The sequence below is a fragment of the Alligator mississippiensis genome, chromosome 1, assembly GCF_030867095.1.
Source record: "Alligator mississippiensis isolate rAllMis1 chromosome 1, rAllMis1, whole genome shotgun sequence".
Taxonomy (NCBI): domain Eukaryota; kingdom Metazoa; phylum Chordata; order Crocodylia; family Alligatoridae; genus Alligator; species Alligator mississippiensis.
Genome location: NC_081824.1, coordinates 318,759,653 through 318,786,594, shown reverse-complemented (window position 1 = coordinate 318,786,594; position 26,942 = coordinate 318,759,653). Strand labels below are relative to the sequence as shown.

The 26,942-nt window shown below is 45.8% G+C and overlaps 1 protein-coding gene across 4 annotated transcripts in view; it reads right to left on the bottom strand.

The window, feature by feature from the left end:
- RPS6KA3 (ribosomal protein S6 kinase A3) overlaps window positions 1-26,593 on the bottom strand; it is a 115,437-nt gene extending 88,844 nt beyond the window's left edge. For 2 of the 4 annotated variants that reach the window (XM_014608242.3, XM_014608243.3), the window contains exons 1-2: window positions 26,308-26,546; window positions 5,009-5,065 (exon numbers count right to left, since the gene is read on the bottom strand). In XM_014608242.3, coding sequence (XP_014463728.1) covers window positions 5,009-5,065; window positions 26,308-26,379 — 129 coding nt within the window. In that variant the 5' untranslated portion in view covers window positions 26,380-26,546. Of the gene's footprint in view, window positions 1-5,008; window positions 5,066-20,666; window positions 20,751-26,307; window positions 26,547-26,570 lie in introns of those variants that run through there. The other 2 variants (XM_014608245.3, XM_019495070.2) reach the window with 2 other exon arrangements.
- Between the last annotated feature and the right edge of the window lie 349 nt (window positions 26,594-26,942).

Below are 26,942 nucleotides of genomic sequence, written 5' to 3'. Positions count from 1 at the left end.
GCACCCAGGTGGGGCCAGCAGCAGACCCAGATGGGTCTGAAGTCATCAGCAGCACCAGGATGGGGCTGGGGCCAGGGCCCACACAGGCCTGAGGCCGGCGGTGGTGCCTGACTGCAGCTGAGGGTATTGGCAGTGCTGGGATAGGGATGGGGCAGGTGGTGGGGCCAGGCTGGGGGCTGAGCAGGGCTAGGGCCGGTGGTGGCACCCAGCTGTGGTTAGGGCCATCAGCAGCGCCAGGATGGGGCCGAGGCTTGTGCAGGGCTGCGGCCAGCGGCAGTGCTGGGCTCTTCCTGGGCTGAGGCCAGCAGCGTGCACCCAGATCTGCATGCGGGATCTATACACGGCTCTTCCCGCCCCTTGCCGCAGGAGGCAGTCTGCGTGCCAATCAAAATCATATCAAAGAAGTCCCAGATGGCACTTGTGCCATAGGTTGCTGACCCCTGCATTAGACACATGCAACCATGATGGACCCTGCTACTCAGGAAAATCTTCAGGCATACAAGGGATGAGCGAGCACATGAACACAGAGAAAATACTGTGCTTTAAGCACCTCATCGAACTAGAGCTTATCAGGTAGATTATTACTAGATCTCTTTCCCACACCCTCATTTTTTGTGCATGTGAACAGACATGGGGAAATATCAATAGAAGCTTGTGCCATGAAAACTGAAATCTCTATAGCATGAGGGAGTCATTTTTTAAAATGCTCTTCAGTTAACTGGAAACACAAATAGAGTGTAAACTAAATTTTAAGAGTAACAAAGTCACAATCATGGTGTTAATGTAATCCAAGTCTGAAAAGAACCCTCTCCTCAACAGCTGAAAGGAAGAACTGCAGAATATGCAAATAAGCTAGTCCTCATAATGAAATATAGTTACAAGATCTAAGCAAGCCAAACAATTAGATGTCATAGGTCTTCAATCTGATGATGTTTAACTTTCAGTTACCATTCACTTTTTATGTGGTACATAAAGTGGCTGCATTTTACCATAGTATCAGAGACCTAAATAATTTCAGATTAACTAAAAGCTGTGCAGTATGCTATATGTCATAAGTATATAAAATGTATGGCATAGTATAGTAAAGTATAAAGTAACATATAGTATCACAATAAGTAGAGGTGCACTGATATATCAGTCCAATATCAGGTTGGCACTGATACAAAAAAAATTGATTGTATCAGAAATCAGCCTGATGGGACTGATAAATGTGCGTGCATGTGTGCAGCCACAGCACAGCATGCAGGCAGTGAGGAGCACAGCCTCGCAGCTTGGAGAGCTGCATGCAGCTGGAAAGTCTGTTGTGGCAGAAGGGGAAGAGGGAGGGAAGAGGGGTAGATCAAGGCAACTGCGGTGAAGGAGGAGGAGGGCAGAGGCATGGGTGGGGTGGAGCCATGGTTCATCCAGGGGCGGCTCCTGCCACTGTGCACCCCAGAAGGGCATGGGGGCACGTGTCCCCGGATCGGGGGGGAAGTGGGGGCTGTGCTGCAGCTGCGGGCTGGGGCTAGGACTGTACTGGGCTCTTCCCAGCACATGGGGGGAGGGGGGTTGGGATGGGCCTATGCTCAAGGTGGGCAGTGGTGCTGGGCCTTAGCCCACAGCTGCAGCCCGTCTAGTGCAGATCCAGGGTCCCGTGCCCCTGCCCCCCTTGTGCCCTCCCAGGGTGCACTCAGTGGTGGGTGCTACCCCCAGCTTGCCCCCCCCCCCCCCCCCCCCCCAGCTGGACAGTGCCTGCCCCAGCCCCTCTCCCTGCCTCACTGCAGAGGCCTTGATATGCACCACCCCCCATGCCCCTTCCCTCCCCTTCCACCACAATAGACTTACCAGCTACATGAAGCTGTATCAGAAATCAAATAGGTATCAGCCAATATGCCTCCTTAAAAACTGGCTATTGGTATTGGTCCCCAAAATCTCTATCAGTGCACCCCTAACAGTAAGTCTAAGGGGAGACATTCACAGGAGTTCCATGTTAGAAGACATCCATGAAACAAAATACCTTTGCTGCAGCATTTGTTTTCATACCTGTTATTAGAAGTTACACATACTTACCTCAAGAGAATTATTCTGAATTGGCCAGAAAACACTGGACATTTAATCACGAAGCACAACTCTAAGGACTGATTTTTCTTCTTCTCCAGTGAACAAGAAATTAATTTAAAGTAATGGATACCATCATTTTTTCAATAAGGGAAAAGTCTAAAAGATTACCATGATCCATCCTGATTGAAGGCAGGCAGTTATCGCCTTAAACTATATTTGCCTTTCAATCTTACCACCTCATGAGCAAAACAGAGTCGGATACATACACTCTATTCAATGAAAATCACCGAGTATTTTTTATGTATTCCATAAGTACATAAACTTATTTTTCTACTTCACTAAAAAAGGCCATACAGGTATTTTAGGTCATGCATAAGGTTTTACCTTGTTATTTACATGCCAGATTTGTTCAGGGCCACTTATGATACATGACCAGGGGTCAGCAACATTTTCTGGTGGTGGGCCGTACTGACCCAATTCAGGTTGAAGGTAAGTCCAGAGTACTGGACCACTTGCCTCTGCTGCCCAGCTGTGGTATGGTATGGGTTAAGTGCCTGGCTATGGCTCAGTGCAGCACACATGCAAAGCCCCTCACCTCCAAACATTACTCAAGTCCCCACTCTGCAGGCCAGATCCAGTGAATCTGGCCTATGGGCCATAAATTGTCAACCCCTGCACTAGGCCATGTTTTAACTGAATGACCATTTATCTGATGGTTTATATTTTGCATATGTGCCATATCTGCTAATTAATTGTCATATGCGTGTAGTATAGCATACTAGTTTTATTGCAAGGAGACTACCAAGGTGGCTACATTATGATTTCAAATTCTCCTAAATTTGACCTGAATCCACAAAGATGTAGGTGATACTCTTTGACTCTCCAGACAGAAACAGTAACTCAGCTGTGAATATCCATTTCCTTAGATAAAAAATAGCAAGTTAAAAATGTTACTATTTCATTGCTGATAGTTTCTCTTACAAGCTGATCACAGGCAATACCTACTGGGCAAGGTGACCATATGTCCTGGATTGGGCTCAGGACAAACCTGTATTTTGGAGGCTCAACATCTCAGCCACTGGAGAAAACTGAAGTAAAAATCCCGGATTGGCAGAAACCTGCCCCTACGTGTAGCTCTCGAGTCGGAAGCCATGAAGGTTCCTGCCAACCTGAGACTTTTGTTTCAATTTTCTCCAGGGAGTCCAGCCAATGGGCTGCTCCCTGGACCAGACCCCGCTGGGCTGCAAGTAACATCACTTGCACACTGGATCCAGGGTCAGAAGAGGGGTACACATGGGAAGCTGCAGGGTCGGGGGGGGTGTGCATGTTTATGTATGTGCACGCTCCCCCCCAGTGCTCATCCTATCCCAGATGTCCCTCAAATATTATGGTCATCCTACTATTGGGAGATACCACACCTCCCAAATAACAAAAAGTATAAAATTAGGGTCTCAATACCTTTCGGCTGAACTAATCATCCTGCTACCTATGAGAAATTACACCTTCTGGATCAGTTTCCCCACATGTCATTATATTGCAAATATAAATGCTGCAATAAAAATGAAAAAAAAAATGAAAGTGTGACAAAAGTAAACCGAACATCAAAATTACCATAAGAAATGCTTTTAATGCGCTGTTCAATTTTTACATCAAGTCACTTAGTTTTTCAGGTACCTGAAGTTGTGGCTGAATTAGTCTTAACAGTGCAAAAGAACTCAAAGCTTTAAATCTAAAAATTGGAAAAAAATTAAAAGCAGATGGCAGCATTGTTTAAACTAACTGATGGCTCTTTGTTCAATTCTAGAAATCATGTTACCATCTCAAAAGCTGAAGTCCCACACAGAAAAAAAGTAATGAGAAAAAAAAAAATCAATTGTACTTTAAGATCAAACCAAAAATCTCCTATCAAAATAGAGAATTTTAAGAAGCGGTATATTTGTATTTTAATTTTATGCCATCAAATATAGTTTTAGTTAGCAGAAGCTTTCCTGAAAGAAGCTATTTGAAGGTGACTGAATCAAGTACAGTAAAAAGTTCTGAATCTGGTAGTTGTGTAGTCATCAACTCTTGCAAGAGAAATTTGATAATGCAAGAGTTCCTTAGACAAATGTTCTAAGACAATGGGACAAAAAGAATCAATAACTGCAAACTGAAGCTAGATAAAAAGGCAGATAAGACAAATTAACAGTGAGGGTTAACTACCCACTGGAATTGCTTATGAAGGGTTGGCTATGCTTAGTTCACCATCACTGTAAGTGTATAAAAATCAAGGTCAGATTATTTTCCTAAAAATGTGTCCTAGGTCAAACAGGAATTAATTCAGGAAAATTCTATGGCCTGTGTTAACCTGGAAAATCAGAATAGCTAACAGCAGTCCTTTTAGCCTTGTGACCTATACATCTTGTTCCTTGTCTATTGACATGATATGTTGCTCTGGTGTCACCTGTCAGCACCTGAACTGCTGATCCCTAAAGGAAAGGCAGGAAAGCCTTAGCTGACTCCAAAGTGGCCCAGCCCTGCTTGAGGGAGGCATGGCCAGACCCTAAACCAGCTGGAGGAGTGGGGAGGGGAAAGGCATGTCCCAGCTTAACCTGGGCTGGGGGTGGAGGTCAGTTGGGGTGGCCCAGCCGAGATCCAGAAGCAGGTATGAGTTTCCCAGACAATTTCTACACTATACACCTCTGTTCTCCACAGAAAACCCTGCACACTAAAAAAATAAATAAAAATCAAAACATTAAACTGTACACTATCAAAGCTGTATCTAACAAACAAAGGATACTGTACTGAATCAGTTAGTTAGCGAGGAAGAAATTTTTCATATACATAGGAACTTGGACATAATATAGCTCTAGTTGACACAAGGTTTACAATAGAGAAGTTACAGAGCAGAGGGCCCCTAATTCCAGTGACCAGAAACCATGCCCCAAAGCTAAGCTATTTATACTTATATTTGCTATATTTTACTTACAGTTTGAAGATTGATATCTTCTTCTCCCATGGGTTCATCAACAATTTGCTGTCCATTCTGTAACAAACGTAGCAAAGACACAGCAAGTTACTACAACTGCTGAATTCAGTTAAAGCAGAGAGAAATAGATGTATCAAATACTCTGGCATACCCCACTATCACTTTGACATCAGAGCTCTAGTCTATGAAACCTATTTCTTGGTTCAAATACAATGATCTATGAGGTAAGCATGTTGCTGGCACTAGAGAGCAACACCCAAGCACTTCCATATAGTACAACAGAACCAATATATATATTTTTTATTAACACATTGATTTTCCAAGCCTAACTGCCATTCATCAAGTCATCATCACTGAAGATCTTACAAAGTAGAATTACATGCTGAATTTTAGATCATAATTTTAAACAAGCCACAAATAGGAACAGAAAAAACAAAAATCTTCAGGGACAAAAGGTCATAACACTGAACTGATACAACCGTTTCACATTTCCCAAGAGCAAATGCAAGCAGTGCATATTTCTATATTCAGCAGGTACTTAATGGGTCACTGGTAAACTGCTAAAGCTCTTTGCTTTACAACTTGGATTGGACAACTCATGTCCTTGGATTATAAAGATGAAAATATCTGCTTGCCTGTGCCTTCAAACTTGGAATTCATCATGCAGGGTAAAATCCAGAACACATTCAAGCAGGAAATGCTGTTTTAAAATTAGCTTTTTTTTTTTTGGGGGGGGGGGGGGGGGAAGGGATGTTGTTTTCTGAAGTTGAGGCATCTCAGATGCATTTTTCTTCAAGGATTTAGAGGCATTTTATTTACAGCCACAAAAATAAAAAGATTTAGTAAGTTAGAGGAAAAGCATTCTCCCCTCTCTCCCACACAGCAAGTACTGCAGAGTATGCAATATGGTTATCTCAAGTTTTCTAGCAGCTGCTAAAGCCTGACTGAAACAATGAAACAATTTCACAATACTTTTAAAGCAAACAGTAGTCACTTAAGTGCTCCATTTATACTGGAGGCAAAAATTGAAAAATCCACATGCTTACTTAGTAACAGGGAGTGAACAGCTTTCCCTTAAGAGTGCTTGAGACCAAAGCCTTCAATTTCTGCGATCTTTAAATTGCATCTTTAAAAGGAAGTTCCTAGTCCTTAGGATTGGAGGGTAATCTAAACAATAACTGAACAGACGCCGACTGATGCAATACTGTACTGAACCAGTAAACAGGCAGCATCTTTGCTAAGCAGCAACAGAACAAGATTAAAGACTGTTCTGGTTTGTTTCACCCTTGTTCGCAATGCTGTAGACATCAAAACCATTTGGAGGAATGTTATGTGATACTGTTAGGGAAAACCCTGAGCAGGTACTATAATTAATCTAATGTAGGAGCATGACCCCTTACCTGTCCCCTCCTTCCTCTCCTACCTAAGGTAAGCGAAGACTAGAGTAGTGGCCCCTGTATATCCTTACAGCAGCCTAGATGCTTCTGAAGGAATTGGGGAGACTTCTTTTCTATTAGAGTTAGTAGGTTCCAAGAGGAGGAACATGCTTTTAGACTGGGCTTAGAGCAGGGGTGGGTAAAATATGGCCCGCAGGCCAGATCTAGCCCGTGAGCCCATTCTATCCCTCCCCTCCCCTGCCCGGCCCCACCCCCACAGCCAGAAACCCAAGCAGGGGCTTCTGGCCTGGGACCACGTGGCTGCACCATGCCTGAAACTCAGGTAAGGGGGCGCGCAGAGGAAAGTGGCCCCTTGCCCACTCAGTGCCCCGCTTGCAGCCTGCATGTGGCTGCCTGTGCCTGCTCCAGACAGCCCTGCATGGGCTACCAGCGGCTGCAGCAGAGAGTGCTGGCCACGGGGCAGGGAAGGGAGTGCTTTTCTCTGCGCGCACACCCCTCACCCCCGTGCTCAGCTTTTCCCTGGGCTCCTTCCCAGCGCAGAGGAAAGTGACCCCTCCCCTGGCCGGCATTCCCTGCTGCAACTGCTCGCAGCCTGCATGGGGCTGTCTGGAGCAGGCACAGGCAGCCCCAGGCAGGCTGCAGCGCAGGGCACCGGGTGGGGAGGAGCCGCTTTTCCCACCCCCTGCGCTCAGCACCACCTTGTAACCCAGCCCCACTGCTAAATTAGGCCCCACGCTGGCCCTGGGCTCACCCGTGGGACTGCGCGTGACAACAACAGCTGCAGCCCCCCTGCTTGCCGCTTTGTGGAGTGTTTTCCATGGCTGCCTATGGGCTGCCCAGCGCACAAGCCAACGCTGCCTGGTGTGGTAAGCGGGGTGGGGCGGGGGGGTGGCCGCAGCTGCTGCGCACAACCCTGATGGGCAAGCTCGGAGAAAAGCAGCCCCTCGCTCCCCCCGTGTCTGGCACCCCACGCTGTCACTGCTTGCAGCCCATAGGGCTGCCTGTGCTGGCTCCAGACAGCCCCATGTGGGCTGCGAGTGCCTGAAGCAGGGAGCACTGGCCATGGGGCGGGCAAGGGGGTTGCTTTTCCCTGCACTCAGCACCAGCTTCTTCCCTGCCAGCGAGCAGGGGGTTAGGGCTGTGAGCTGCCTTCCACCTGTACCGCGGGGGTGGGGGGCACTGGGAACGAGTGAGCGGGAAGCCAGAGCACGGCGGCAGAAGTGCGGGGTCCCGGGCAGCAGGGGCTCTATGGAGCTGGTCCAGCTTCCCCCTCTCCTGCTGGTGCAGCCCAGCTTGGCTCCACAGACCCCTGCCAGCCTGTGTCCCACTTTGGGCCCCACGGGTGCTGGCCCTGGGACATTGGTCCCAAGATGGTGATCAGGTGGGGCTACCCAAGTGGCCCTAGACTGCCTGCCAAAACTGGGTAAATGGCCCTCCGCCCAAAATAATTGCCTGCCCCTGCCCCACACCCTCTGGATGAGTCATAGCACTGCTCCGTGCCTGCCCTGCCCTAGCTGGACAGTGCCTAACCTAGCCCTACTACTTCACTCACTGCGGGCACCTTGAACTGCCCCTCATGCTCCTTCTCTTCCCCCGTCCTCTTCCACCACAACAGATTTACAAGCTGCACGCAGCTCTCCAAGCTGCCAGGCTGTGGTCCTCACCGCCTATGTGCTATGCTGAAGCTGCATGCGTGAACGGGCATTTATTGGCCAAATTATTGGCCACATACACCGATTTCTGATAGTCAATTTTCTTTATATTGGTACTGCTCCAATATTGAACTGATGCATCAGTGCACCTCTAATTCCAACCCTGTTTAAGTGTTTGGGGGAGGGGGAGAGGAATGTGGGGGAATCTGTCTAAATTAGAGGTGCTCAACCTCTAGCCTGCAGAGCTGTTACATCTGGCCTGTGGGGCTTCCCAGGGATTAGGAACAGTGGCCACCCTCACCAGCTGCCAAATTCCCATGTCCCCTCCCCATCAGCACAGCCAGATGAGCCTGGCCCTGCCCCCCACAACAGGGCTGGATCAAGGCCAGGTTGCTCCCTAGTCTGCTGCACATGGCCAGATGCGGCTGTGCCTGCTCTGGGTGCTGGATCAGAGCCACTGGCCACATGCAGCCTGTGGAAGGATGGGACACTGCCCATCCAGTTCACCAAGAGAAAAGGTTGAGCACCGCTAATCTGAACTATCCTAGGCAAGTATTTATCTAAACTATTCTTTAAAATTTCCAAGAATGGCAGTTCTACAACTTTTCCAAGTAACCTGTTCCAGTGCTTAATTAATCACTCATAGCTATTCTTAATATACAACCTAAATTTCCCTTGCTACCTTGTCATGTCCCCTGCAGCCAGAGGGAAGTCTACCATCATCCTCACCGTCTACTATATTGCCTGTGCAGTGTAATATGATTCCAAATCACCTCAGCTTCTATCCACTTTTAACAAATACAACCCCCCCCCCCAAAAAAAAACAAAAAAAAACTGACATGAGTAAAGGACAATAATTTTGGTGAGTAACTCTGAATTCTACTTTAAGGGCTGCCTAAACATGGCTTTTTCCTTTCTCCCTCTTTGACATTATTGAGCAGAAGTGAACTAGTTAATGATCTTAAACTTACAAAAATGAACACCAGGTAATCACAATTAGTTCAAGAACTCGTACCAAAGAATTTATTAAATTTCCTTTCTGCTGTTATGGACACTTTCTTTAACAGTTCGTCATGAAAGCTGTTTTACTGCACGGAAGTTCGGAAGAAAATTACTGGCTGACCTGATATTTTGTCCCAAGTGAAAACCCAAGGCTATTTTAGGAAACAGTTTTGGGTGAGGAAGTAGGACCATCATTTGGCAGATGGTAAATCAGTTGAAGTGTCAGTTGTAACAGCCTACAGCTCACCAACTCTATATACAGATATTCCACTGAGCAATGCAGTCTAAATGCATGACAACTCAGTGGTTTAAATTTGACAGACTATCATATTTAAAAGTCAAATTGGAGTAAGGACTCAAATAGAAGTAGACCTCCTTTACAAAGTAGTTTGCTACTGAATGAAGAAAAAGTATACTGCCCTGCAGTGGCTTATAAGAATCTGCTATCATGGCCAAATGCTCCTAGATAGATAATCTAGCATTTGGCAAGAGAATGGAACCAGGCTAATGCTTCCCTATAGCACAATAGGTGAATAATAGCCATTTCAATTAGTATACCAGCCTCTCTGAATGTTTCCTAGGTTTTAAAAGCAATTTTACAAATTCCAAGTGCAAAGAAGAATAACACACAAAAGTGCCAATATTCAGGCTATCAGCTGAAGAGTTTGATTAGAAGCAGGATCTATTTCTTGTAGATCTATGGAAATTTCGTCTTTTATTCTGGGGAAGGTGGTACTAATGGAGACAGTCCTCCTAACAACCCCCAAAATTAGAAGGCCAGATGGCAAAGTAATGACAGAGGACAAATAATTTTGTTCTCATGAACACCCCAAACTGTACTGTGCTGCAGTGGTTTGCTATGATCTGTAAGGGCATACTTTTGCTACAAAGTTACTATGTGCCATAACTGAATTAGTTATACCTTACAGGGCAGGCTTCAAGAAAACTCTCCTTGTCAGCTGTTAATATGACTTCTTTTGTACATATAAGCTATGCATGACAACAAATTAGGGCTGTTAGCCCTCCAGAGCCTTCCCAAAATTCTCCTAGAATCCTTCCCCAATCTTCTTTTCTAGCCATCTTCTTATTCCAGCATGCAGACCAAGAACCAGCCTCACTTTACAAGCCAGGTCAGTATTCAAACCACAATGTGCACAGATGCCAGTACGATAGATAGCATTCAGCAACTAGACCATTCCAGTCCCAATCCAGAGCAGTAATTTGAAAATAGGGGCCCAAGACAAAGCCTGATCTGATTGTTGGGTGTCACCCTTTGGCAAACAAGACAATTTCTGGCATAAATTTAGCAAGAATCATGATTTTGGAAGCAATAAGTGGAAAAGGAGAAGCCCTCTGTTTAACACGTGACAGACCGTTCTAAAAGTTATTCAGCTTTGTTTTCATTTTTGGCAACTAAAAGCATTAAACATCATCCTTCTTGCTAACTGTAATGCTGCAGGAGTTGCCCAGTGAGCAAAACTCCCAAATGCCTGCATAGGGAAGATCCTACTTCTTACTAATGGAGCAGCAGTAGACATTTAACATACAACTCTTTAAAAACAACCCGCCAAACAAACAAACAAACAAACAAACCAACCCCCCCCAGAAAAAAATCATTGAAACATACAAATAAGGAAAACTGAAGTGAAAGAAAATGAAAGAACTGGCAGCTTAAGCAAATGATTCCCAACCAGGTACCCAGGCACCCAACAAAAGTAGGTGCGAGGAAGTAAGCAGATGAGTGCAGGCTCAAGCTCTCCTTGCCTGGCTCCTCTTCAAGGAGGTAAGCACTGTAATAAACTATTTTTTTAAATGAGGTACCACTCCATTCACAATAGTTATGGAGGCGTGCACCAAGTCTGATAAGGGTTGCTTGTGTCTAAAGAGTTTGAGAACTACTGGCTTAAGAAGAAGAAAGATTTTATAGAAGTGTTTATACATGCGTATCATTTGCCATCAACACCAAATCACACGTGCATACCACAAACAGGTACATTAAAATTACAGACACAGAATTATGTTGCAGATATCTCCAAGTTTGTCCATACCACAAGATTACTTCTAAAGTAATAGTATAGAGAAGGGAAAGTCATGAGGAAAATGAGCCACATAAAATGACATTGTTTTATCCTTGCACAAAAAAATAAGCTAGCATTCTGAAGTCTGTGATGACTAAATTATGAGGCAGGAGGGACCTGAGCTGACCTGGATGCTCTGTGGCAAGGGGAAAAAGGGATGACACCTGGGTTGCCCACACTGCATGAATGATGGGGGAGCGCAGGGCTGTTGACACAGTATGCAACAGGCAAGCCAGGCTGCCCATGCTGCACACAACAGCAGCGGAGGGAGCTGCTCACATAACATGCCTGCCCAGGAGCAAGGTAAAGCTGCATGCATAATCGGGTGACAGTGTCATGTAGCCATGTCAAGTGGACTGCCAAGACTCACTGACATCTGAATGGGTCTGTTGGCATATTACTCCGGATAAGCTCAAGGGGTGTTTGAGTGGAAAAAAATTTTGCTCAAACATCTCTGTACAGGACTGGAGTTTGGAACAGGGCAGCATAAAAAAGAATGCTATTAGAGGCATGGGAGAGGAAGACATACCAACTTGGGAAAGCTTCAAAGAGACGGAAGAAGATTTGGTTAAAGGAAGAGAGAAGAAACAGGTTTGCCTTTGTAATACAGAAGGATTCAGTTGAGTTGAGGTTAGAGATTAGCATAAAAGGGTCCTGGACTAGTGGTGTTCAACCTATGGCCTTCTGAAGTCATGTCATCTGGCCCATGAGGTTCGCTATGGATTCAGAAGTGTGGTGGCCTCCATGGCCCTGTGCATAAGATCTGGCCGACATGCTGATCATATGCTGGATCAGGCCCACAACTGGCCCCATACCACTTACACAACCACAGGCTGGATACTACTGTCCTAGACAGGCCACAAGTATCTGCTCTCCAGACCAGCCAGCTGCCTAAATTTACCCTTGCAGCTGTTCCCCTGCCTTTCTGCAGCAAGAGTATGCATAGATGCAACAGTGCATCAGGCTCTGCATTACAGGGTAGTGCCATACACGGGATGGACAGGTGGCACAGCACAACTTCATACCACTGATCTCTGTGTCATATCAGAACTTCATGGGCCAGATCGGGCCATAGATCACTGATCCGTGGTCTATATTGTTCCTTTATCCTATCTCCAAGAACAGCCAGTTTCAAAAGTAAAGTGCAAGGCACCTGCAGGAAGATTAGAGCATTACAGATCCACAAAGGTTTATTCTTACCCCCAAATTCTATTAGCACTCCCCTTATGCCATGAAATAAGAGCGTAGCTTTATAAAAATAAACCTACCAAATATCACAATGCATTTCACTACCCACTTAGCTGGGTATTTTAAAATCACAGCGATCCTCTTATTCAACAAATTGATTTTCATTGATTCATAGATGTTAGGGTCGGACAGGACCTCAGTAAATCACCAAGTCCGACCCCTTGCCCTGGGCAAGAAAGAGTGCTGGGGTCAGATGACTCCAGCTAGATGCTTGTCCCATCTCCTCTTGAAGACCCCCAAGGTAGGGGAGAGCACCACCTCCCTTGGAAGCCCATTCCAGATTCTGAAAACCCTTACTGTGAAGAAGTTCTTTCTAATGTCCAACCTAAATCTGCTCTCTGTCAATTTGTGGCCACTATTCCTAGTTACTCCAGTGGGTGCCCTACTAAATAGAGCATCTCCTATTCCCTGCTGCCCTCCCCTGATGAATTTATAGGCAGCCACAAGATCATCTCTCAGCCTTCTGCTGCAAGGGCTGAAGAGATCTAGGTCCCTCAGTCTCTCCTTGTAGGGCCTTAGCTGCAGGTCTCTGACCATACGAGCGGCCCTCCTCTGAACCCTCTCGAGATTCTCCGCATCCCTCTTGAAGTGCAGAGCCCAAAACTGGATGCAGTACTCCAACTGTGGCCTGACCAGTGCCGCATAGAGGGAAGCATCATCTCCCTGGACCTGTTCATCATGCATCTGCTAATGCATGATAAAGCATGGTTAGCCTTGTTGATCACTTCGTTACATTGACGACTCATGTTCATCTTGGAGTCAACTATGACTCCAGGATCCCTTTCCGCTGCTGTGCTGCTGAAAAGGGCATCCCCCAGCCTGTAAGTGTGTTGGTGATTCTTTTTGCCTAGGTGCAGCACTTTGCACTTGTCTTTTTGAACTGCAATTTTGTGCTTGTACATTTTTTACTTAACACATTTGTATTTCTTTTATTAATATTTGTTGCCTTTCAGCTTCATGAAACTTTCCCCCAGCATATCACAGGATAAGGCAATAGAAGGTCCCCCATTTACTCCATCAGAAAGTTGTAAATATACAGTACATTTTAACATCCTTTCTTAGTCCTCTTCTCTCTGAAGGGCCAGTCCTAATCTCTATTTATTTGTGTAAATATTAACTTGCTCTCAATTTTAATCTAAAAAATTTTACCATATCACTTTCTTCCCCCCTCAATTTCCTGCTTCATCTTTGTTTAGAGGTCAAGGGTGCCTGTAGACACGCCAGCAGGATGCTCAGATGCGCTGTAATTACAGCATGCTGGAGCAGATTCAATTAACTGAGTCTGCTGGACAGTGCAAATCTCCAGCCAGCCTCCAGGTCTCGTGCATCAGCATCCCCACACTTCAAACTGGTCATGGGGGCACTTTAACTAAAGCTCGTTCAACAAACTTTAACTAAAGTACCCTCACCGCCATTTTGAAGAGTGGGGATGCAGATAGATAAGACTGCTGCCCATGCTTTAGAGTGGCTCTTGGAGACACTCTAATTAAAGTGCTGCCCCCCCAAGCACATGTAAAAACACCCCTGGATACTAAGTGACACTATTCAGTATGCTTAAGGACCTTCTGTACCAAATATTTAACTTCCTCACTTTTGACAGGCTTCCTCATTTATCTGCAATCCCCATGTGAAAGTTTAGTCACCATCGGCTTTTGGTACAATTCTTCTCCTAGCAATGCTTAGCTTATTTTCTGGCCATTACTATTTGGTTCAATTATGTTACTTAGTCCTCAACTCATCTATTAGCAGCAAGGTTTTACATAGTCTATGACGGGGATTGGCAACGTTTTTGGGCCGAGTGCCAAAACATGCACAATCACAACTTGTAAAATGGTAGTGTACTGGGGCAGATGTGGCAAGGGAGCTGCAAGGCGCCCAATCCTTGTTGTGGCAGAGCAGCCCCGAGGTGCACATGCCAAGCAAAATGCCTTTGTGTACCATGATCTGGCACCTGTGTCAGGGGGGTGCTGCCCCCTGTACTACGAGATTTGCCATTCAATCCACCTCTACTGGCACAATTGTGCTAACCCCCCACCCCAGCAAAAAAAACAACAAAAAAACCACAGCACTGCCTTTTAAGCACGTAGATGACATGAAACCACTACTGAAAAGTACAGACTATCCCTTCACCTCAATGGGATGTTAACCCCAATAATTAAAGATCAAATTTAAAGTGTCAGTGATAATACTTATTTAACTGTAGTTCGTTTTAGCAGATACCACCAGCTAAAATGCGTCAATCATAGCTCCCAAATACCTTTTACTTCTTAGCTCAACTGACAAAACTTATAGTTCACAATGACAAGTCAGTCTAACACCACTATCAATTGTCAACTATATTTTTTTAACATTCTGAAAGCTGAAACTGTGGAAGTACTATAAAAATGTTTAATTTCAAAATTCACCACTGTTCTGTTTCCACTATTTATTTTCCATGATTTATTCATTAATATTCTAATCCTACACATGTCTGAGAACCTTCAGCTCTCATTGATTTCACTAAGCTTGGAGGACACAAAGCATCTCACAGGATGAGGCCCCAAAACCCTCCTTCATTTAAGTGAAACTGCAACAGAACTTTTGTTTTTTCTCAACAGGGAACCACAAATTATGATATCTTTGTAGAAGATTTTAGATCCAGTTTGCGGCATATTAGGAAGGGGCTAAAAGTACAATATTTAATAATAGTCTCTCCTGTTGCGTGATCTAGAACAGGATCAATCTTTTGGGCAGGCATGACAAATCTACCCTGTATCCTCTTCCAGTGCCACACCTAACCCTTTCCTTTGCCCAGTCTGCCACTCCATTTTCTGCTTCCTTACCTGTACTCTCAATCCGACTTGCTGCTCTGCTTTATGCTCCCTGTCCTATCTGCCACTGCTACCCATCCTCTCCCTCTGATCTGCCACATGCCCCACAGAGGATGCCCAGGCCACTTGCAACACTCAGGCCACAGGGTGGCCACCCCGATCTAGAAAAAGGATGGCCAACTTGTGGCAAACCTGCTATACTTGACATGGGCAGTTTCTGTGTGAGCTCTGGGCATTTAGTAAAGGAAGGCACTAGAATGGAGACAGAGAAGCTCAAGGAAGACAGGAAAATGCTATGAAAGGAGGTGTCACCATGCCCCTGTTACCTTAAGAGGGAATGAAGGCAGAACTAGGTGGCTGCAAAAAATTCTGACAGCTGAACTGGTGCTAGCTGAGGAGTAATTGGCGACAGGAAGGAGTTAGAACTCAACTCCAAGGTAGTAACATACGGCCAGCCACTTGCCTATAGCTAATAGGAACAGGACAGAAGGCTGAACTCCAAGCAACCTTTTTGAGTGATGACTGTGGCAGGGCTGCTTGGCTAATGAGAAACTCCTGGACTCAGTGAAAAGCAATGGTCATGGGACCAGACAGGGTTGAGCCTAGGGCTCTACATGCATGGTTCCTGTGTATTTCTCTCCCGTGTCCCATGCCTTTTGGGATCAGGACACAGGAGAGAAAGGAGCTCTCTAAAAACTGCTGTGAAGCTGTTCTTGTCAGCATTGGAGGAGTCCGTAGGAGTTAAGGGGAATTTTGTGAGTAACCTAAATGAGACTGGCGTTGCTGGGCTGGGGCCAGCCAGCAAACAAAAAGACCTAAGCTAGTGGTGGAAGTAGGGAGAGCCTCAGGGAAAAGCAAACCCCCAGGATCCAAGGAAGTACTGACTGTCAGTCATGAGACATTGGATGATTAGTAAGGGGTAAGCAAAGGCCACCAGGGGCTCCTGAGAACTGCGCAGGAGGGTACCACACCACATAGAATGGAGGGTAGCTGATGGCAGGCATATGAGCACAGGGGTTACTTTTAGAGACAGGGCTAGGGGCTCAGTGAAACTGAGGTAGAGCTGACAGGAAGGGTCCCAGAGCCTCATACAAAGCGGGTGAATGCCCAGGAGAAACAGTGCTAAGTGAGAGGCAGGCTCTGGATAATTGTACCAAGGATGAAGAAGCCCTGAGGACTGTGTTGAGAAACAGTGCTGGAGACAAAGAATTGTAGAAAAATTAGGGTTGGAGGGAACCTCAGGAAGTCGTCCTGCCTGCTCAAAGCAGGACCATCCCCAACTAGATCATGCCAGCCAAAGCTTTGTCTAGCTGGGTCTTAGAACCTCCAAGGATGGAGCTTCCACCACCTCTCTGGGTAACCTGTTCCAGTGTTTTACTACCCTCCTAGTGAGAAAATTCTTCCTAATAGCTAACCTAAACTTCCCTTGCTGCTGCAACTTGAGACTGTTACTCCTTGTTCTGTCATCTACCACCAGAGAACAGTCTAGCTCCATCCTCTTTCGAACCTAAAGGTAGTTGAAGGCTGGTATCAAATCCACCCTCAGTCTTCTCTTCTGCATCCCCATTCCCTCAGCCTCTCCTCGTAAGTCATGTTTCCCAGCCACCAAACCATTTTTGTTGCCCTCCGCTGGACTCTCTCCAACTTGTCCACATCCTTTCGGGGGGGGGGGGGGGGGGGGTCCAAGAACTGAACTCAGTACTCCAGATGTGGCCTCACCAGTGCTGAATAGAGGAATAATCACTTCCCTTTACCTGCTGGCAACACTCCTACCAATGCAGCCCAGTATGCCATTAGCCTTCTTGGCAACAAGGGCTCACTGCTGGCTCATATTCAGCTTATTGTCCACTGTAACCCCCAGCTCCTTTTCTGCAGAGCTGCTGCCCCGTCAGTCAGCCCCCAGGCTGTACCAGTGTATAGGACTGTTTCAGCCTAAGTGCAGGACTTTGCACTTGTCTTTGCTGACCCTCATTAGATTCCTCTTAGCTCAATCCTCCAATTTGTCTAGGTCACTCTGAAGCCTAGCCCTACCCTCCAGTGTCATCTGCAAACTTGCTGAGGGTGCACTCTGCCATCTTCCAGGTAGCTGATGAAGACATTGAACAAAATTGGCTCCAAGACTGACCCCTCAGGCACTACACTTGATACCGGCTGCCAACCAGACATCGAGCCATTGATTACTACCCTGAGCCTGATGCTCCAGCCAGTTTTCTATCCACTTTACAGTCCATTCATCGAGCCATTACTTCTTTAGCTTGCCTGCAAGGATGTTGTGGGCAACCATATCAAAAGCCTTGCTCAAGGTACACCACATCCACTGCTCTCCCTGCAGCCACAGAGCCAGTCATCTCATCATAGAAGGCAATCAGGTGTGTCAGGCAGGACTTGCCCTTGGTGAATCCATGCTGACTGTTCCTAATCACCTTCTTCTCCTCCAAGTGCTTAGAAATGGATTCCTTGAGGACTTGCTCCATGAATTTTCCAGAATGACTGGTCTGTAGTTCTCTGGTTCCTCCCTTTTCGCTTTTTTAAATATAGGCACTATGTTTGCCCTTTTCCAGTCATCCAGGACCTCTCCTGATTGTCATGAGTTTTCAAAGACAAGGGTCAATGGCTCTCCAATCTCATTAGCTAACTCCCTCAGCACCCTCGGGTGTTTCTCATCCAGCCCCATGGACTTGTATATGTCCAGCTTTTCTAAACAGTCCCTAACCTGTTCTTTCACCACTGTTGGCTGCTCATCACCTCCCCAAATTGTGTTGCCAGGTGCAGTAGTCTGGGAACTGACCTTGCTTGTGAAGACCAATGCAAAAAAAGGCATCGAGTAATTCAGCTTTTCCGACATCCTGTCACAAGGTTGCCTCTGCCATTCAGTAAGGGACCCACACTTTCCCTGATCCCCCTCTTGCTACCAACATAACTTGTAGAGACTTTTCTTGTTACCCTTCACATCCCTTGCTAGCTGCAACTGAAATCTGCAATTGCGCTCTGGCCTTCCTGACTTCATCCCTGTATGCCCAAGCAATGCTTTAATATTCCTCTCTAGTTATTTGTCCAAGTTTCCACTTCTTCTAAGTTTCCTTTTTGTGATGTAGTTTGCTGAAGAATTCCCTGCTGAGCCAAGCTGGTCTTCTGCCATACTTGCTAGTCCTTCTTCACATCAGAATGGTTTGTTCTTGTACTCTCAGTAACGCTTCCTTAAAGTATAGCCAGCTCTCCTGAAATCCGTTTCCCATCATACTGGCTTCCCAGGGGATCCTTCCCAGGAGTTCCTTAAGTGAGTCAAAGTCTACTTTTTTGAAGTCCTGGGTCCTTACTCTGCTGCTCTCCATTCTTCCTTTCCTCAGGATCCTGAACTCAATCATCATCTCACGGTCACTGCTGCCCAAGTTGCCATCCACTGCTACATTACTCATCAATTCTTCCCCATTTGTGAGCACTAGGTCAAGAAGAACATGGCCCTTAGTTGGCCACTCCACCACTTGCACCAGGAAGTTGACCCCAACACTCTCCAAAAACTTCTTAGATTGCCTGAACACTGCTGTATTGCCCTCTCAGCAGATGCCATATTGATTGAAGTCCCCCATGAGAACCAGGGCTTGTGAATGGGAAACTTCTGGTAGCTGTTTGAAGAAAGCCTCATCTACCACTTCCTCCTGGTCTGGTGGTCTATAGCAGACACCCATCTCAACATCACCCGTCTTGCTCTCCCCTCTAACCTTAACACAGAGACTTTCAACAGGCCTGTCTACAGTTTCATACTGGAGCTCTGAGCAAGCATATAGCTCTTCTATGTTAAGTGCAACTCTTCTTTTTTTTCTCCCCTGCCTGTTCTTCCTGAACAGTTTGTACTCATCCATGACGGTGCTCCAGTCATGTGAGCTATCCCACCAAATCACTTTTATTCCAATCATGTCATAGTGCTGTGTCTGTGCAAGGACTTCCAGTTCTTCCTTCCTGTTTCCCAGTCTCTGTGCATTTGTGTACAGGCACCTGAGCTAAGTAAATCGATTGCCCTGATTTCTCAGGAAGTATGAGAACACCTCCCCTGTTGTCTTCTCTTGCCTGCTCTTTCTCCAGGTCTCCTGCTCCCCCAACTTACCTCAGGGCTCTGGTCTCCATCTCACAGCAAACCTGCTTTAAAGCCCTGAACACTAGGTTAGCAAGCCTATCTGCAAAGACAGTTGTCTCTCTCTGTTAGATGGATCCCATTTCTTCCCAGCAATCCTTCTTTTTGGAACAACATCCCATGGTCAAAGCAGCCAAAGCCCTGCTGGTAACACCACCTGTACAGCCAGGTATTGAGCTGCAGAATGCACCTGAGCTACATACTACCAAGAGCAAAGACAACCTTCCTTGGCTGTGCAGCCACCACTGAATTCAGGGCTTTGCATCCTTGCTAGCCATATAAAACTGCAGTGGTTGCAGGTCCAGGCTGACACCTCTTGCAGTAGAGCACTGTTCCCACTCTACTTCACACAGACTAGAGGCTCAGGCCCCCTGCCTCAGTTCTAATATCCCTGGGTGCACCCCCACATGCAGGGGACTGCACTTGGAGTGGCAGAAATAGTAGCACTGCAAATTTACGCTGCTACTTTTCGCTAAAGCACATGCCCCTGCACGTGCGCTTTGGTGTGGGGCAATTTGCCCGGCTTCAGGCAAACTGCCCTTTCTTTGTTCCTTCTGGCTCTGGGAATACTGGAGGAGCTGGGGTGCAACTAAGGGAGTGGAGACACTGCTTGGAAGCCAGTGTCTCCCTGTAGGACCAAGCCTACACGTCTGCTGGCACACACTCCTGTTGCACGTGTTGCACTTTTTTTTCTTGTCTTTATTTTTTCCTACTAGGATTTCCTGGTAGCAAAATTTGCAGCATGTCATACTGATATACAAACAGGGGCATTTTTTCGTTAACTGTATCTCAAATCAGACATCAGAAATCAGCCCAAACACCTGCCATTTCATTACGTTATAAGCAACTAAGAAGAGAATCTCAGAATGGGAAGCTCCAGACAACTTTGAGAGAAAAGCTCTGCCCATCATCATCATTCATGTTCAGATAGCCTTTTGTCTTCCTACAATCTATATTTTTATCCCTAGAGATTCAACTTCAAAGACAGTATCCCACTGATTCTTCAGTATTACAATTCAGAAATGCCAGTTATACCACAATCCTATTCAATTACCAAGCTCTGCAGTTTCATCCTTTTGCTTTCAAGCAAAACGGGTACATGGGCTTCTATTTCTGTTTGCCTCTGTTGCTCAGGATTCCTGAGTAGCATTTGATTTGGGTAATGTAACAAGTAAGTGTGCGCGAAACAGGCTGTATTTGATTCGGAATCGGCCCAAATTAGGAACAGTGATTTAATTAATTGATTTGGATTACTGTCCCGATTCAATTCAGCTGACTCTGAATCTGAAGATTCAATGCTGCTTTGGAGAATTGGTGATCGGCCACAGACACAGCTACATACCTCAAGGTATCAGGCGTGGCTTGTGACTGCTGCAACGGTGGGTGGATGGAGAGTCCCACAGGAGTGCGGGGGAGCTTCTGGTCCACTTCGGGGCATGCTGGGGACCCCCGCGCTCCTGTAAGATGCTTCATTCGCCCCACATCTCAGCATTCACGAGCCACCTGGTACCTTGAGGAATGTAGAAAAAACATTTAAAGCTGTGTCTATGTCCAAATGGTTGAATCTTTCTGAATCAATTCAGAGGGTTCCGATTCAATTTGGAGAAATTAAAGGGCCTCCTGATTTGGATTCAGAGATTCGGCCACCGAACTGGGCTGAATCGCTGCCAAACCGAATCAGCGATTGAAGCTTCGCACAGCCCTAGTAACGAGGTATCAGACTGAGGGTTAACACAGAAATAGCCCCGTCTTCTGCATTCTACAGAGGATTCAAAACAAAGACTAGGGATACAACAGTGGACCACATTCAATCGGCAAATTTTAGTGAGGGGAGGAAGAGCAGCACCTTTCATTTTAAATGAAAAAGGAATTTTTTATATGCTGTTTTGGGGGGTATTTTAATATGGCTAATAGGTCAGATATCTAATAAATCAAATAGACTATTCAGCATGTTATCAATTATAGCCAGTCAGTACTAAACATTAATGGTGCAATAGACCAGAGCTACCAAAACAAAGAAGCTTGTCTCTAAAAATTAACTTTCACAGCCATAAGAGCCATAAAGCCAAGGCCGTGATTGAAAGTCAAGCCATTTTACTGCATAGTTAAAAACAGAATTAAATACTGATTCTACAAACCTTATGTAGAAACCACTCAACTTTAAAGTACATGAACATTCCCAATGAAGTCAAGGGAACTGCTTATGATTACAGTGTTTACAGAACTGGGGCCTGGAAGTGACCAAAATAGCCCTGGCCAGTAAATTTAGTCATCTGGTTAGAAGATGTATGATGAGGTTTGCAAGCCTGCATTTAGGTTACTGAAAAATTATGACCGAACAAACTGAAAAGGAGGCATATTTTCCCAAAATAGATTAACTGTAGTCTCAAATATATCAGACTATTTATCAGAAAATAAATAGTACCATAATTGTGACAGATTTAGAGCTGTCATTGTGCTAGGGGCACTAGCCTGGATCTCTAGAACTGAACTCTGATCTCCAGAATTGTCTTTGTATGCGACTCTGAACAAGTCAGTTACCCTTTATTTCTCCACTTTACAGATGCGTCAGGAAGCATGCATGTTTGCCACTCTAACATAAGGCTAAATATGCATCTGGATCAGGGGTCGGCAAGCTTCAGAATGATGGCCAGAAATAGCACAGCTCTGCCTGAAGTTAGGTTGGCTCTGCCTACACAGCCACTACCAGTTCACTGCTGATGTCCATGGAATCCAGCTACTACTAACCACTGCAGAATCCCATTGCTGCCAAAATGCCAGTTATCTGGGCTTCACATGTCAGATGAAATTGCTTGGTGGGCTAGTTCTGGCCCACAAGACATGGGATGCTGACCCCTGACCTAGATGGACTTTTAAATACCACCCAACTAAATTCCAGGGCTAGGGGTTTAAGACTTTCTATACCAGGATCCCAGAGCCACAAACCTAGCTATGCTGTATTAAACTTCTTCAAATGAAAACTGTTCTTCAGTTAGTATGACAGATCACAGTCACAGCAAAGAAAAATATTCCTGTAAACAGCTCAGAATACCATCTATTTCATGCTGGAAATCAATCTGGGAAGAAAAATACTACTTAGGAACTTTAAGGCAGTTAAACATTGACAAATTTAAAACTACCTGTGTTACACTGTAACTAAGGGAGTAATTTGATAAACCCTATTTTGTATTCTGCATATGAAAGAGAATCATGGTACTACAAAGTGTACAATAATGTTAGTAAATTAAAAAACAGAAGAATGAAATCACTTGCATGAAATACTAAATGGATGGCAGATTTTATGTTTACCAAAAATTTGGTTAATTGAAACAGGACTTTTTACCCCTTACCACCCAAGTAAAATTACAGTAAAGTGCTTCAGTATTTTTCTTTCCAGATGAGTATATTTCCTAAACCAGCATTCACATAGCTATGACATCTGTTTTACTGATAGAATCAAAATCCATAAGCCTTTCTTCAACAAGCTCATCTCACTGGAATAGATGTATACTATATATTATGCATCAGATTACTGATGTATAATATACAGAAAATTATTATAATAAAGTGAAGCGAACCACACTAAAAGAAGTTTCATTTGACATAAATCTGTATGCAAGAAGCAAACTCCACAAATATCACATGGGAACAAACTTCTAGAGCTATGGTAAATGTACTGACAACAGTGTTTTGAAAACCCTTAGTATCATACCCAGCTGGTAAAGTATTGAATAACCTTCAAAGTTAACAGACACATTTCATTTAGACAATTCTACTGATATTTTCTGTCCTTTCCCCTGCTTTAAGTTGTGTTGCAGATGTGATGTCTGTTCCTTCAGCTTATTCCCCAGAAGTACACCATATGCAAAATAAGTTCAGAGGTAATTACACCCAGAACATGACTACTTCAGATGGCAATCCTGTCATCAATCCCAGACCCAATCCTGTCAGTGCATTGAATCAACCTTGCTTTCAGCACGACCAAATTTCAAGTTAAAGACACGCACAAATATTAGCAAGACAGAGCCATAAGCACCAGAACCACACCATACCAGGTACATCTTTAACATAACAATGCTATGACTGTTCCTCTTCATCTCAGTTGCTTTAGTATTCATAACCTCAGTGACACACACAGCTAGACACACAAACCCATATTTAAACCCCTGATGTTGGCTAGTAAAGACCAATGCTAGAAGCATAATGTTTCTGAAAAAATAAGGTTTCTAAAATATGAACTTACATGCCTATAGTTATATGCCAATATTTGAAGTTTTTTACCACTTTGCCTATTTCACACATGCAGCATCTGCACTATAAACCCTGCTTTTTAAGACAGATACCAGTTAAGGAACTTGAGGCAAAACCTAAGGTGATGTCAATTATCACAGCTTTGAAGGCTAATGGGACTATACTGATTTGCAACAATGGAGAACATTTAGTATACCAAATTATTTCTAATAGCGCTTCTTTAAAAATTGCTACCCCAGAATTTCATATCATATAGCCGCCAAGACCATAAACAAGATCAGTGCGCCCTGCTTTATTACTTGCTGTAGAAAAAAAATCAACCTAGGAGTTCATCTTTGATACTGTATAAATTTATGCTTGTATTGCAAGCTTTTTCAGTTGTATATATTTCCTCTTAGAAGAAGAACCACTATCCACAGTAATGGTATAATTTAAAGCAAGAGAAAGGTCTGCTATTACTAATTCATTGGAACAGCACCTTGGCCTGCATGAATCAGTTTATACCGCAGGGACCTCTATCAGTACAAATGTCCAGACCTGAATACTTTAGGACTTAGTGCATCTCTATGAAATAGTAAGTTTATTGAGACATCAGTGGTGTTTTACAAAAGTTGTTAATGAGAGAGTTCATGTACCTCTACAGAGGCCAAATCATAATGTTGCTCCACAGGGGCCAAAAATCTACCACAAGTTTGTAGAGGCATACAGCTCAGGCAGGATCAAAAATTCATGGACAATAAATCTATTAATAGCTGTTAAACAGAGCAGTCAGAGATGGATCCTCTGGCATCTCTAAACCAAGGATGGTGGATGCTAGGGAGTGTGATGAATAGGGCATGGATCACTCTAGATATGCCCAGTTCATTCTTCCTCTAAAGCAGCATTACTCAAAAGGGGTCACAAGAATATATGAAAGGGTCATGAACAAACTTTAAAAATTATTTTCCTTTAAAGGAGAAAAGTGTGAATAATGGTGGCATTCCCCTTGCAGGCTGCCAGAGTTATAGCCTGCAAAGGGCTGCTTGGGGCCCCCACCCCACCCCCTTGCCCCACACACTGGGGGGCTGGGGCTAGTGGGTCAGGAGTGAGAAGCACTAGGTCGGGACAGGCCATTGATATTTACAAATGGGTCCTGGTACAACAAAAAAAAGGTTGAAAACCGCTGCTCTAAAGGAGTGGCTCCCAACCCTGCTACACTTGAGGCAACCCTCATAGCTTCAAGAATTTTGCAGCACACCATTTCAAAAACTAGTGTATTTATTACAGTGTTTATGTCCTTGCAGCAGGGCCATGCAATCGAGGTGGGGGGAACAGCCACGCAGGGAGGGCCTCAGCCTGCCCTTACCTGCTTATCTTCCTATACTTCCTGTGGCACCTGGGGTTGACAACTACTGCTCTAAGGCATCAGCTTTTGCCAGTGTTGGAGACAGGCTAGTGGCCTAGTATGGCACTTCTTATGTTTTTCACGTAGAAGCCTTGACCATGGCTCTGATGCTGCAATTAGAAGTGCACAGTGCCCCTGATAAAGGTTAATTTGTGGGAACTGAAAACATGGAGTAAGTATTTAGGTCACTGGTTGAGGTCCTTGATTAACCTGAGCATTTGGAAAATCAATCAATCAATCAATCAAGTCAAGAAACAGCAGGATATACTGAATTCAAGGAATTGTTACAGGCATTTTCTATTAAAAAAAGAGAAGAATGTCAAATCTTTAAAAACAGAGCATATTTTGAATTTAGGATTGAGGATGTGGGCAAGTTCTAGAAACAACTCTTACAAAAGGATACATTTGTACATATACACACACATGTATGTACGTATATACATACAAGTCTTGACAATTAATATAATATGAAATTACGGGGTAGCAATTTTAAAAGATGGAATACTAGAAATAAATTTAGTATACTAAATCTTCTCCATTGTTGCAAATCAGTATAGTCCCATTGGCCTTTAAAACTGATTTTATATACATGTACATATTACGTGTGTGTGTAGATATATAATGTATCCTTTTGTAAAAGTTTTATTACACACACACACACACACACACACACACACTTGGTTTAATAAAAGATATCAGATTCACCCAAAGAACCTTGTTCTCCTTTTGCAAGGTGCGTTTCTAAAATATGCCCACAAATTTCACATATATGCTAGAGGCAAACTGGTTTCCAGTCAAAAGGACCACCCTACACGAGGGAGATTAAAACGACTCTTCACCAACTCTAAGTCTTCACCAGACATAAAGAGCGGTTTCCCCAGCGCTCCCAGCAGTTACCTTTCAGCTGGAAAATTTTACCCCACTCCCGTGCGGGGAGAAAACACCCCGAGAGTGACAGACAGGTACTTTAAACTAGGCTTGAGAAACGGGAACAGCAGATCCGCCTGCCAGCCAACGAAGCCGTCTCCTCTGAAGTAACCCAAGGACAGCGGCGAGCCGGGGGAGAAACCTCTCCCCAGCCTCCCGAGCCGGAAGGGCTTGGAGCGCCGCCAAGTCTGGGCGCGAGGCAGAATAGGGGCACCTCCAGCGCCGCCCGGCCCCGGCCCCGGCCCCAGCCCCAGCCCCGCGGCTTCACGTTACTAAGTCCGCGCGGCCCCACTCCCCACGGGCTGGCGGCAAGGGGCGCTCCCCCTCGTCCGGCGCGGGGGCCCGGCGGGAAGTGCGGGCGCAGGGTCAAGAGAAAGAGGAGGGGAGCGGGACACACACGGACACAAGGGGGGGGCGGTACCTCGGCTCCGCTCTCGGCCGCGCTCTCCACAGCCATCTTCTGCCAGGGGTCCGCCAGCTGCGCCAGCGGCATCTTCCCGCCCGCCCGCGCGCCCCGGCTCCCAACCGGCCGAGCACGAAGACACGGCAGGGGAGGAGCGGGCAAGACCGCGGGCTGCCCCGGCCCCGGCTGCGGGTCCCACTGCTACCGCCGCGTCCCGCTCCTGCCAGGCAGAGCCGCCCTCCCCCCGCACCGCTTCCGCTCCCGCTCCCGCTCCCGCTCACCAACATGGCGCCCGGGCCATACCTGCCCGTCAAACCGAGGCTGTGCACGTCAGCAGCGGGGCGGGGCTGTAGCGGCCAATCCGCGACGCCGGCAGGTAGCGGGGGGCGGAGTCAGTGGCGGGCAGTAGGGGGGCGGGGGGAGTTCCGTTCCTGCGTGGGCGGGGGTGGGGGGAGGGGCCCGGGGCGTCCTGTGGGGGCGGGGAGAGGCGTTGCTGGCTGTGTGCACACCGCTCGCGCAGGGTCCGAGTGTGTCCGGTTCCGCCCAGCCCCGCCTGGGGCGGTCCTTAAAGTCGCCTGGTAGTTGTTACTCCTAGTCAGTCCGGTTGGGCAAAAGACAGGCAGCCTGCCGGACGTTGCCTCTCCTCAAGTCAT